Raw genomic sequence first — 12,154 nt, forward strand, 5'->3', positions numbered from 1 at the left:
AGAATTGCTCCTGTGATCTCTTAAGGGTTTTGGATTGAACTCACAAGCCAAATTAGCCATATTGACCCAATTACTAAAAGGTGAGTAAACAGTAACTCTACATCCTGGACATTTAAAAATTAACCTGAGTTTAGAAACAGTTTGGATACAGCACCCAGCAATTCTCATGAATGCAGCAGCTGGGAAAGTGCTGAATCTGTCTGGAGCAGAATCACAGTAATGGGTTAGATCTAGTGCAAGAACCACATAAAGACTGTGCTGATCTTTCTGGCTTCCCCACTGACAGAAGTCCTTCCCAACCTCTCGAATATTTAGCACCAAGGAACGTGGGATCACCATGGAGCAAGAGCTATGTAGAAAGCAGTGGGGAAGGGATGAAATTGCATAAAATTGAATAATAATAAAATTTCATAAGCAGAATTCCAGATGGAAGACATAGGCTTGGTCAGTTTTGTCCCCTTCACCTTCTCTGCTGCAGCCTGCTAACCTATGTGGCTATCACTGCATGTATGTCCCACACCCCAGAGATAAGCTCAGAAAGGATTGCTGGGTTGAGGTGGTAAAATACAGGAAAGCATGGAAGATTGGAGATTGTAAACACCATGCACTGTCAGGTCATGGGATCCAACACAAACGTTCCTACCAAATGACAGGCATGTGCAGGCTATGGTTTGTGTATAACACAAAAAAGGTCTGTGTGAAGAAGTTGCACACAATAGCTGATCTGAAAAATCAAAAGGTGTCTGTATTCATAAATAAGACTTTAAAAGTTATGTCAATAACAGCTATTCTGTGCTTCATGTAAAATTCAAGTGTGTGCCATTCTTAATGCATTTACTCAAAGCAGTAGGAATTAATTGTGTGTAATACAGGAGATTGACTTACTTGGCTCCCCTTCAATATTTAACAATTTGCAAACAAGCTGCTCAAATTCTGTTCCAACATTTATATTTGTGCTTCCAGCAGATACTGTCAGATGATAAAGCCAAGTGTCCTAGGAAAGAATATACTTCAGGTCAAACAGGAAATCTTATACGAGGTTAGAAATTGTTCCAGATTTCACACATTGAAAAGGATAAATGTAGATGCATTATGGCTGAATTAATGCTGAAACATGAAGAATCAGACAAGCACTATGAATACGAAAGTTCTTCTCCTGACAGCAGAACAGTTTTAAAGCCTTATTTCACTCTAAGAACATATAATATTATTTACTTTGTTTTATTTTTAATCCGATTTTGTTCATCAGTCTGTGAACCAAAAAAGGGTTTTCAAGACTTTGCTTATGAAGACCATATCTATACATCATATTTTGATATAATTTTAACTATAATATCAATATCTACTAAACTGACATTAATAGTGCATTTTAATTACAGTAACATGAGCATATTTGAAACACTGAGAGTATGATATCCAGGAATACCTACAAGAAGAACAGCTGAGACTACACTGGCATTTAGATTCAATACAACAAATCTTTAGCTAGAAGGAATATTACAATTAACCGCAAAAATTTACAGAGCTAAATGAAGTTTCATGTGAAACTCAAGAAGTGGCTACTGCTGAATATTCCCCCAGCAAGTAGTTGCCCTTGGGCCTTTGCTCATTTCCCTTTTACAAAAAGACCATCTATTTTGCATGGTTTTTTTCTCTAGCCAGTTGCACAAGCGTATGTCCATGCAAACTGCCAGAGACCGGGGGAGGGGGGGATCCACTACCACACATTTTGAGTCCCAACCAAGTTAGCACTACATTACCTGTGATGTGTAGACAAAGTGGTTAAAAATAGTAATGTACATTAGATGCAGGAAGATGGAAGTGTACAATGAGAGAGAAAAAAGAAAAGGCAAACTGTTGTACAAAAAGTAAACCACACATGATACTGCCTAATGCAGAGTCAGACCACTGGTTCAATAAAGTCAGTACTATCTCCTCCAAGATCTCAAGTAGTCTTCTACCACACCTACTACCTGATCTTTTTAAATTAGAGATGCTGGGGCTTGAACCAAGGAACTTGAATGCAAAGCTGTACCCCGTCTCCATCTAACAGTGCTGACAGCCACTGAAATACAGTGTATTCAGAACCATAGCAATTCTTTATCCTAAACATCCATAAACACTTTTGTATAGTTGTAATTTCATGGTCCAGTTAATTGCTCAGTAAATCTTCAAAAGTACTTTAAATACATGTGAACATTCCTTGAGGAACACTGCATTTCTGTCATAATGCCACTTCATGAAGAGTGTTTATTTAAGGGAAAACAATTGACCACAACTAAGGGATCGCAGCCATTACAAAATCTAACAAGAAAGTGTACTTGTTACCTTCTCATGTTTAGATCCTATAAGAAGATAGGTAGGTCCTTGCTCTTTTGGATGAATGACAATGGTATAATGGGTTGATAACAGACTGCGGCCACTGGCTTCATAGTCTTCATCTGAGTCACAGGACCTATCCACTTCTTCAACTTTCGCTTCCCAGAGTTTTATCTGGCCTAAAGGAAACTGGATAAAAATACATTTGCAAAGTTCAGACAGAAAGCATACATATTGCTTGACATATAGATAACAACACGTTAAAATTTTGATGTAGCAATCAACCTAACATCCAAATAAATGTGCTAAGAATCATGTAATCAGTGTAAATGGAATGGATTTCCTTCCATAAAGTGGATAAGAAAAGAATATACAAGTTTCTGAGTTGCCTAAGGCTAAATTTCTCTCTTTTTTAAAAAATAATTTTTATTTTATCAACAAAGAGTTACAGAAAAGGAAAATAAAAAATAAACAAACAAACATGGGCAAACTTAATAATGATAACAATAATAATACATTTTAGGAGTGATTATATTAAATGGATCTGCATTTATAGTCTTATACTTCATCGTCATATTAATAAAAATAGTTTAATATTAGGTAATATACATTAGGTACTATACCTTGAATTTCTCACATGTACACTATGTCTGAAGAACATAATGGCTGACTGCTTTGAAAACTGCAGTCCAAAATGCTTAAAGAATACAAAGTTAGAGTGTAGTTGTCATTATCTGCCAATCCTCACAACAAATGCAGTTTGTCACAACTAAGAAGTCTTCAATCTGTTAGCCACTTGCTAAAATAGGATGGAGCACAGGAGATTGAAGTTTCTGAGGCTCATTCTTGCCTCAAATAAATCACTGAATTGTTCAAACACAGTTTTTTGTGTGAGAGCATATGTGCAAGGGTTACCGTATACACTCGTGTATAAGTCGAGTTTTTCAGCCCTTTTTTTTAAGCTGAAAAAGCCTCCCTTGACTTATATGCGGGTCATACTCTGGGAAATACAGTAATTCTATTCCACTGTTCTCTATGGCTTAAGCTCTGTTTGTGTAACCCAGGGTCCATTAGGGACAGTGGTGGGATCCAAAAATTTTAATAACAGGTTCCGATGGTGGTGGGATTCAAACAGTGGCGCCACCGCACACACGCACCTCCAGTTCCTATTGGGCAGGGAGATTGTTTTAGTAACCCCTTCTCGGCACTCAGAAAAAATTAGTAACCACTTCTAGAGAAGTGGTGAGAACTGGTTGGATCCCACCTCTGATTAGGGGGAGCTAAAGAGCTCAGATTTTCCATATAAGGAAGAAGGCTCCATTTCCTCTAAGGAAGAATAGGCTTAATAACTGCTAACAGGTCTCAACTTCACAGAGTTCAGTTGTTATGAATTGTATTTACATATTTCAGGTATGAGAATGTTTGTATTAATTGTTGAGAAGGGGATATTGTGTTTATATTGATTGACTATTAGTTTGTATTTTGGTTTTGGACATAGCTAGAGAGAACCACAGGACTGAGACCCTGCTGGTCTGTTTTGCATAGCAGGCCAGAACTATTATTGTTTATGTATTGGTTTGCCATATTTCATTGTTATACTGCACACTACTGTTTATGAAACAGAAAACAGATTTATAGTTTCTTTTGTTGTAAGTCTGGTGAATGTTAAGCGTCACAAGGTGGGATCACACTGTCAAAGACTTGAACTCCTTTAACATATCTGATAATATCCCTCTTAAAATCTGAGTTGGGTTACATTTGGACATACAGATGAGGAGGAGGAATCCAGTTTTGAAGGATTTTAACTCTTGGGTTTTAGCTTGGTTGCTGATTGAGCTAAGGTTTTTGTACTTTTAAAGTTACTGTTGATACCTCTTTTCCACTTACAGAGCTAGTTTACTGTTTTTCTTTGAAATAAATATTCAAAACCATTTAACCTACTGATGCCTCAATAAATGTAATTTTATTGGTATTTATTTTTGAAATTTACCAGAAGCTGCTGCATTTCCCACCCTCTACTTATACACGAGTCAACAAGTTTTCCCAGTTTTTTGTGGTAGAATTAGATGCCCCGACTTATATGCGGGTCGACTTATATGCAAGTATATACGGTACTTGCATCTTGAAAATACACTGTAACATAATTTCCCTGGAATTCTTCCACAGATTCTACTTTTAGTACACAAATTGTATTAGTCTGTAAGAATAAAAATTAATTCTGTTGGCCTAAAAAGGAAAAGAACACATACTTTGTCTTCTTGGCTGCGGAAATAATACAGAGTTTTGCCAACAAGCATGCACCACACCCTCTTGGAATATCCGTGTTTCACCTGCAAGTGAAGAAAAGGATGGATGATGAACAGAAACTCTGCATCAATTAAAAAACTAGTGTTAAACTTTGTATTTTCAGTTAATAAAGAATCATTTTAATAACAGAAATTTAAGAAGATATGAAAGTTAAATGAATGTTTTGGTTTTATGTTAATATAACATAAACTATAATAGTAACAAAATTATAATATTAAAATATTTTAATTAAAATATTAACATATAAAATTAAAATATAACAAAATTATATTAAAATATTGAAATAATATTAAAACATTATATTAAAATATTAAAATTATATTAATATTTAAATATAGAAATTATAAAAATTATAATATTAAAGCTAATTAAATTTTAATTACTATTAAAATAGTATATCAAAGTTAATATTAAAAAATGCCACCCCTCCCCTTGCATGCCACCCCTCCCCCCGCTAGGGTGGGTGGGCTATGTCCAAATGCTGGGCCCCCTCCCTCCCCTCCCTTTCATGCCACCCCTCCCTCCCCTTCGTTTGCATGCCACCCCTCCCTCCCCACTTTTATGAAGAACTGAGGTAAATGAAAAGCTATAGACTGTAGAACAGGGTAACAAACTCTTTTCATAACAGAACTTAAACAACATTCAACTATTTGACTGCTGTCTCAGAACCACATCAGATTATGTTAGAAGTTTAAGTAAACCAGCCATAAAATAAGAAAAATATACTGAAGAGCATTATATTATGAAATAAGTAGACATTAAACACAAGGAAATGAATTAATTCATTAACGGTCATGCTTTGTATTTACAAGATAAAATATATAAGTTGGTGGAAGTCTCCTTAAACTGAAGGAAACAACCGTGTTTCCCCAAAAATAAGACAGTGTCTTATATTAATTTTTGCTCCCAAAGATGTGCTATGTCTTATTTTCAGGGGATGTCTTATATTCAGGGAAACAGGGTACTTGAATGAGAGTTGGATCCACTTCAGTGTCTGCCAGATCCTCTTGTTTATATGTTTGTTGATGCTTTTAAGAAGTTCTAAAAGGGTAAGGCAAGGATTCCCTTTGAGAAAACCACGCTAATTATTTTGAATAAGTCTTGTCCTTCTGTATGCTTAACAATTATAGATTCCAGGAATGATTTCTATCTGTCCATTTAGGTGAAACATATTAAAAGAGCAGACTGGTAATTTCCCGCATTACTCCAGGATTGCTATTACATAAGCTACCTTCCAATCTTGGTTAAAAGGACAGTTTTAGCCAGAAAGATATTTTAAAATTTAATGATAAATGACATTTGAGCACTTTAAAAACTCTCAGATGAATGTCGTTCTCCCCCTGTAAATGCAGTTTATAAGATTCAAAACAATATTCTTTGTCATTCTATTTTATATTTTTGTTCAAATGCTCTGTTAGAAAACTTTTTTTGCAGTGAAAACTGAGGCAAATAATTTATGTTAGCCTCCCTGCAAGTTTCATCTGTTCTTTGGGTACTACTGTTCTCTACCCAATTATCTGTCTTTATGGTATTTAGAGATAATTTTTATTAATGGTTCCTTTGGTCTGACAAGTACAGTTTTATCACTCCATCCACTAAAATAAAATGGCAAATACAGACAATACATAAACACAATAGAAAAGTATATTGGAGAATTTCTACCTTAGTTACCAAACCTTTCATAGCTGGTTTGACGTCGGGCTGAATGAAAAGTGGACTTGCAGCCTGCACTTTAAGAACATTCTGCAGGACTTTGATCCATTCTTCAAGGATATTTGGGGAATCAGCAGTCAGATAATAAGTTCTCTTTTCAGTTGTAAGCTACAATGCAACAGAAGACATAATGCTGAATTATGAGAATGCAAAGTGAGGAATTCCTTCTTAACGTTAAACATGTACACAGTTAAGTTCATTCTACTGGGAGTAAAATTCAGGACAGTTAAGGTTTTTTAATTTAATAAAGGCACATATATTTATGACATTCAGTTTAGTCTAACAAGGGGGACTGTAACCATTTTGGAAAAACAGTCGAATTCAGGTCTGCCCTTTGCACTACTTTGTAGCAACAGCCTCAAAGATGAACATGAATGTGGGAGAAGGATGAAAACAGAACTCTCTGGCCCACTCTGCACAGCAAATGTAAAGTGGGTTGCAGTCAGGATAAAGTAACCCACTTTCCTCTTTTCACGTTCACATGCATACATGCAGTCAGCGATTGGAGCCCACGGAAACAATCTGAGTTGCTGTCGCACCTTGGCACGGAGGCGCGTCTATTTTTTTTAATTTACCTCCCACCGATGCGTAGCTATGCAGGCATGCACAAATGAACCACCACAGCCATACTGACATCTCATGATACCACGATATGACCATCTGCACCTGCGTGGCTATGCAGATGTAAGCCACAAAATTAAAAAAAGGAAAGTGCAGCCAAATAAAGTGCCTCCTGCCTGGCTGTTCGCTTGCAAGCAGCTGCAACTTGGGATTTTTCATAATTCTCAAAAAACCCGGTTTGGGGAAAATAACATGGGGCAGACTCACTTTAGGAGCGGGATCTGGGCAAAGTGCCCCGCCAAACGTATTTTTCCCCATTCTAAACCTGTGTTTAATGGCTTGTGCGGAGTGAGCCTCTGCCTCCTACAAGTCTTACTAATCACTCCTGCTATGGTTACAGGAGGAGAGGCAGCTGGATGTAGCAAGTTGAGTTGGGAAACAACTGGAACTCCTTTTTGCTCCTTATCAAACTGGCAAGCATTTGACTAGAAAGCAAAACAGTGAGCAGTTATTCTTCCAAATTAATAATTATGAAAGATTAAATCAATTGAACATAAAAAATAAAATAACAACCATAGCAACTGATTTCTTGTAAAACAGTAATATTCTTTGATCCTACCACCTAATGTACTAAAAATACCAAAGATAAACAAGCACCTGAACTGTTTGTTTTCCATCACTTCTTACAATACGGCTAGATGCACTTAGTTCAATTTGTCCTTGTGGTTTTCGTATTACATCACTCTGTGGGTATTCAATTAGGGAAAAAAAGAATTATTCACATTTAGTAGCAAGCACAGAGTAGCAGAGTTACACATTTAGGATCTGATCTTCCAAGAATCAATACTGGTCATAAATATCTGGCCCTTCCCTCTCTCTTTCCAACCCTCTGCTTGGCCAAAGATAGGCATGGAAAGAGGAGGCAGTGATGGTAACACAGTGTTCCCTGAATCTAGCTCCAAATGTTGCCAAAGCTTGATTAGCAAGAGTTTTAATTAATTTTGATAACATTTGTAAAGTGGATTTGATGGATTCTTCTAATAGACTGTGGTTCTGCAGTTTTTTTTACTGATGTTTCACATCAGTAATCATTTGTTCAGTTAAAAAAACTTAACTGCTTTGATTTTTGTCCCAATAGAATGTAAGAATACCCAATATTATGTTAAATATATACATTAGGGAACTCAGCATTGAGACATGGAATGCATATTTCAATTTATTTACTGATTACCTTTAGTGTAACAATACTTTATGATTCCTATTCTATAGGTATCTGTTACATTCTACCTATTTCCTTATAGAATAAATTAAGGGGCAATGCTACAAGGTGTAACTTCCTTTGGATACAAGAGCACTGAAGATGATATTTTTATGCTATTTTTATTAACAATTATACAAGCATAGTCTATTGAAACCAGGCAAACTGCTTAATTGCAGCAAAAATGCTGAACCTACCTAAAGAAGAAGAAGAAGAAGAAGAAGAAGAAGAAGAAGAGTTTGGATTTATATCCCCCCTTTCTCTCCTGCAGGAGACTCAAAGGGGCTGACAATCTCCTTGCCCTTCCCCCCTCACAACAAACACCCTGTGAGGTGGGTGGGGCTGAGAGAGCTCAGAAGAGCTGTGACTAGCCCAAGGTCACCCAGCTGGCGTGTGTGGGAGTGTACAGGCTAATATGAATTCCCCAGATAAGCCTCCACAGCTCAGGTGGCAGAGCTGGAAATCAAACCCGGTTCCTCCAGATTAGATACATGAGCTCTTAACCTCCTACGCCACTGCTGCTCCTCAAAAGGTCCTCAAAAGCAACAGCATAGACATACATGCAATCTCCACACCTCCTGTTGCTTCAAACCGAGCTAAAATTTGTTAACTCTCTGCCTTGGTGTCCAAAATCAAACTACCTAGGTGAGAAAGCTGTCACTATCTGCAGTCATAACAAACAATTATTATTTTGGGGTGTTGTGTGGTTTCTGGGCTGTATGACCGTGTTCCAGTAGCATTTTCTCCTGACGTTTCGCCTGCATCTGTGGTTGGCATCTTCAGAGGATCTTCTGAAGATGCCAGCCACAGATGCAGATGAAACGTCAGAAGAAAATGCTACTGGAACATGGCCATACAGCCCAGAAACCACACAACATCCCAATGATTCCGGCTGTGAAAGCCTTTGACAGTACAAATATTATTTTGTTAAATTTCAGACTATCCTTTGGTAGACCAGAGATGGACCCATTCAGAGTAATCAGGGCAACTGACTCACAACAATTCCAGAAAGTACAGGAACTGCAAATACTTACCGGAGATTTGTAGTAAAGCAGTTCACCCCCTTTAAGCACAAACCATCTTCGTTTCCAGGTATTTACCTTACCACCCATTTTTAACAAATATCCAGATTTTTCTAACGGCTCCTGTGAGTAAAAAAATAAAAAGGCTTCAAAAAGACAATTATATTGTATATTTTGCCTTAGCTGCACTGAACTGTGTGGCAGTTTGAAACCAGATTTATCAGCAAGCCCTACTGATGAAATGGTACAAGTTGGCAGATTGCATCCATGGAAAACCTTAACTGTCCAAAAAAAAAAAAAAAAGCTGCTCATCACCTCATTAATATAATCATGTTAATATAACTTGCTAGCACAAACACAGATGTCTCTTGCCTTTTGGCCATGAATATTCTTTTTACTATTCATTATGAAATCCTCATTGAGCCTCAGTGAGAAAGGTGAACTATACATGATATAAAATAAGTTTTCATAATTAATCTTTTTAGATGCTTATTCTTCATCTTGCTTGCTCCTAAAAATCTATATGAATTAAAAGATTCAATGAATAAGATGGTCTGTTTGTTGGCCAGAGGAGATGAGAGCTGGTATTAAATACCCAACAAAAACAGAGGAGAGGGAAAAATTCCAACACAAAATGTTGAACAAAAATATAAAAAAACTATGTACCGTATATACTCATGTATAAGTCGAATTTTTCAGCACATTTTTAATGCTGAAAAAGCTCCCCTCGACTTATATGCGGGTCATTAAATTTTTTTTGTGTTTTTACTTTGCCGGCCAGCAGGGGGTGCAGTTTTATGCTAGCAACACCAAACTTTCAGGATACCCTCAGAAGACACTCCTGATGATACCAGCCAAGTTTGGTAAAGTTTGGTTCAGGGGGTCCAAAGTTATGGACCCCCAAAGAGGTGCCCCCATTCCCCATTGTTTTCAATGGGAGCTATTAGTAGATGGGGCTACCAGAGGGTCCATAACTTTGGAACCTCTGAACCAAACTTCACCAAACCTGGCTGGTCTCATCAGGAGAGTCTCTTTATGATACCAGCCAGGTTTGGTGAAGTTTGGGTCAGGGGATCCAAAGTTATGGACCCCCAAAAGGGTGCCCCATCCCCCATTGTTTACAATGGAAGCTAATAGTAGATTTTCCATTTCTGATAATATCCCTCTTAAAATCTAAGTTGGGTTACATTTGGACATACAGATGATGATGAGGAATCCAGTTTTGAAGGTTTTAACTCTTGTGTTTTAGCTTGGTTGCTGATTGAGCTAAGGTTTTTATACTTTTAAAGTTATTGTTGATACTATATTTTTCTTGTTGACCCTCTTTTCCACTTACAGAGCCAGTTTACTGTTTTTCTTTGAAATAAATATTCAAAAGCATTTAACCTACTGATGCCTCAATTGATGTAATTTTATTGGCATCTATTTTTATTTTTTAAATTTACCAGCAGCTGCTGCATTTCCCACCCTCGACTTATACGCGAGTCAGTAAGTTTTCCCAGCTTTTTGAGGTAAAATTAGGTGCCTCGACTTATATGCGGGTCGACTTATACACGAGTATATACGGTACCACTGTCAATTACAAAAAAGCTAAAATTATAATCCAAAAGCTTTACACAAATTGCAAAATTGTGCATCACACATATTTCATACAAAGCAACTACGAGCCTTTGTTTTACAAGCAGATCGAACCATACTCACATTTTTTCCACTTTCACTGGATGAGGAGCAAGTTTTAGGCAATTTTTGTTCGGGTTCAGAATAGTCTGTATCAGTTGAGTAGGCATCAGGAGGGATGGCGTAATCACCTTCTGAGGTCATTGAAGACAGAGAGACTCCTGAATGAGAAACAACATATACCTACATAAATCTCCTTCTAAGGTATTTACCAGAATCAACTGTCAGGATTTGTAAAATGGCTGACAAACAAAATGGCTGTGATCTGTTCAGCTTCCTAGATTAGCAGAAAGCATCATAAAATTAAAAATTATGTAAAGTTCAGATGACAATTAGGCTTCAATAAAAAAGTAGCAAGCGTAGACCTTTGAAGGGATTGGTGGAAAGTTATGGACCAATCGAGGGCTTGTTGCTAAGGCAGGATAATGTATCCAATGTATGAGTCTGAGCCTGAACTGGAGTTGGGAACCCTTATATATTACCTCCAACTCTGCAAATTTGTTCTTCTGTAATGAGCTGTCTAAAAAGTAAGCTGTGTGCTTAAAGAAAGCTGTGTGCTGTATATAGATTAGAAGTATTCTGTATACTTAGATTAGTTTATATTAGTAGTCTTGTACATTCTTGCAACTTATTAAGTAAAGGCCTTCCTATGGAAAGAAGAACATGTTTGAAGAGTGTTTATTTCCATGAGTGAAGAAGGCTCCTGTTGTGTGCAAGAAGACTACACCACTCTCTCCTTGCCACGAGTTCTACCGTTGCGTTAAATTACCTCTGCCGACATCAACAACAATAAGAAAAACCCGCTTGGATTAAGATATTCTGTATTATGAAAGATAATGTTTTAGTTTATGGAATATTAAATGCTTAGTGGTATTAGTTTTTCTCTCCATAAAGGATACAGATACTCCAGGAATGCAAATATTTCTTTGCATCCTGCATACCAACTAGTGCCCTAATAAGTGGACAGTGTAGTAGTTATACTCTAGAATGCTTCTCTGGGGAATTTCTGCGGGATAGCCATATTAGTCAAAACAAGAAAGAGTCTTTTGGCACCTCAAAGATGAACAAAATTTATTGTGGCATAAACTGTTGTAAGTTAAAGCACTGTTGGGTACAGGAGATGTTGCATTTAGGCAGAATGAGGATGGTGGTAGTGGAGGTATATCGAAAGAACACTAGGCAAGTATCAGTTTCTGGAGAATGGTATGCAACAACTGCTTCTGCTGTTTCCCTTGACATATCTGTCCTGGATACTTCCTGGAATATTAAGAAGTTGCCTCCCTTGGTTACGATGGAT

At 37.1% G+C, this 12,154-nt stretch overlaps 1 protein-coding gene across 1 annotated transcript in view; it reads right to left on the reverse strand.

The window, feature by feature from the left end:
- PLEKHH2 (pleckstrin homology, MyTH4 and FERM domain containing H2) overlaps window positions 1–12,154 on the reverse strand; it is a 75,753-nt gene that overhangs the window by 26,527 nt on the left and 37,072 nt on the right. The window contains exons 12-18 of the mRNA XM_048483004.1: window positions 10,882–11,018; window positions 9,193–9,303; window positions 7,558–7,644; window positions 6,289–6,447; window positions 4,569–4,649; window positions 2,329–2,508; window positions 886–994 (exon numbers count right to left, since the gene is read on the reverse strand). Of these exons, the coding sequence (XP_048338961.1) occupies window positions 886–994; window positions 2,329–2,508; window positions 4,569–4,649; window positions 6,289–6,447; window positions 7,558–7,644; window positions 9,193–9,303; window positions 10,882–11,018 (864 nt within the window). The remainder of the gene's footprint in view (window positions 1–885; window positions 995–2,328; window positions 2,509–4,568; window positions 4,650–6,288; window positions 6,448–7,557; window positions 7,645–9,192; window positions 9,304–10,881; window positions 11,019–12,154) is intronic.

The sequence above is a fragment of the Sphaerodactylus townsendi genome, linkage group LG01 (genome assembly GCF_021028975.2).
Source record: "Sphaerodactylus townsendi isolate TG3544 linkage group LG01, MPM_Stown_v2.3, whole genome shotgun sequence".
Lineage (NCBI taxonomy): Eukaryota > Metazoa > Chordata > Lepidosauria > Squamata > Sphaerodactylidae > Sphaerodactylus > Sphaerodactylus townsendi.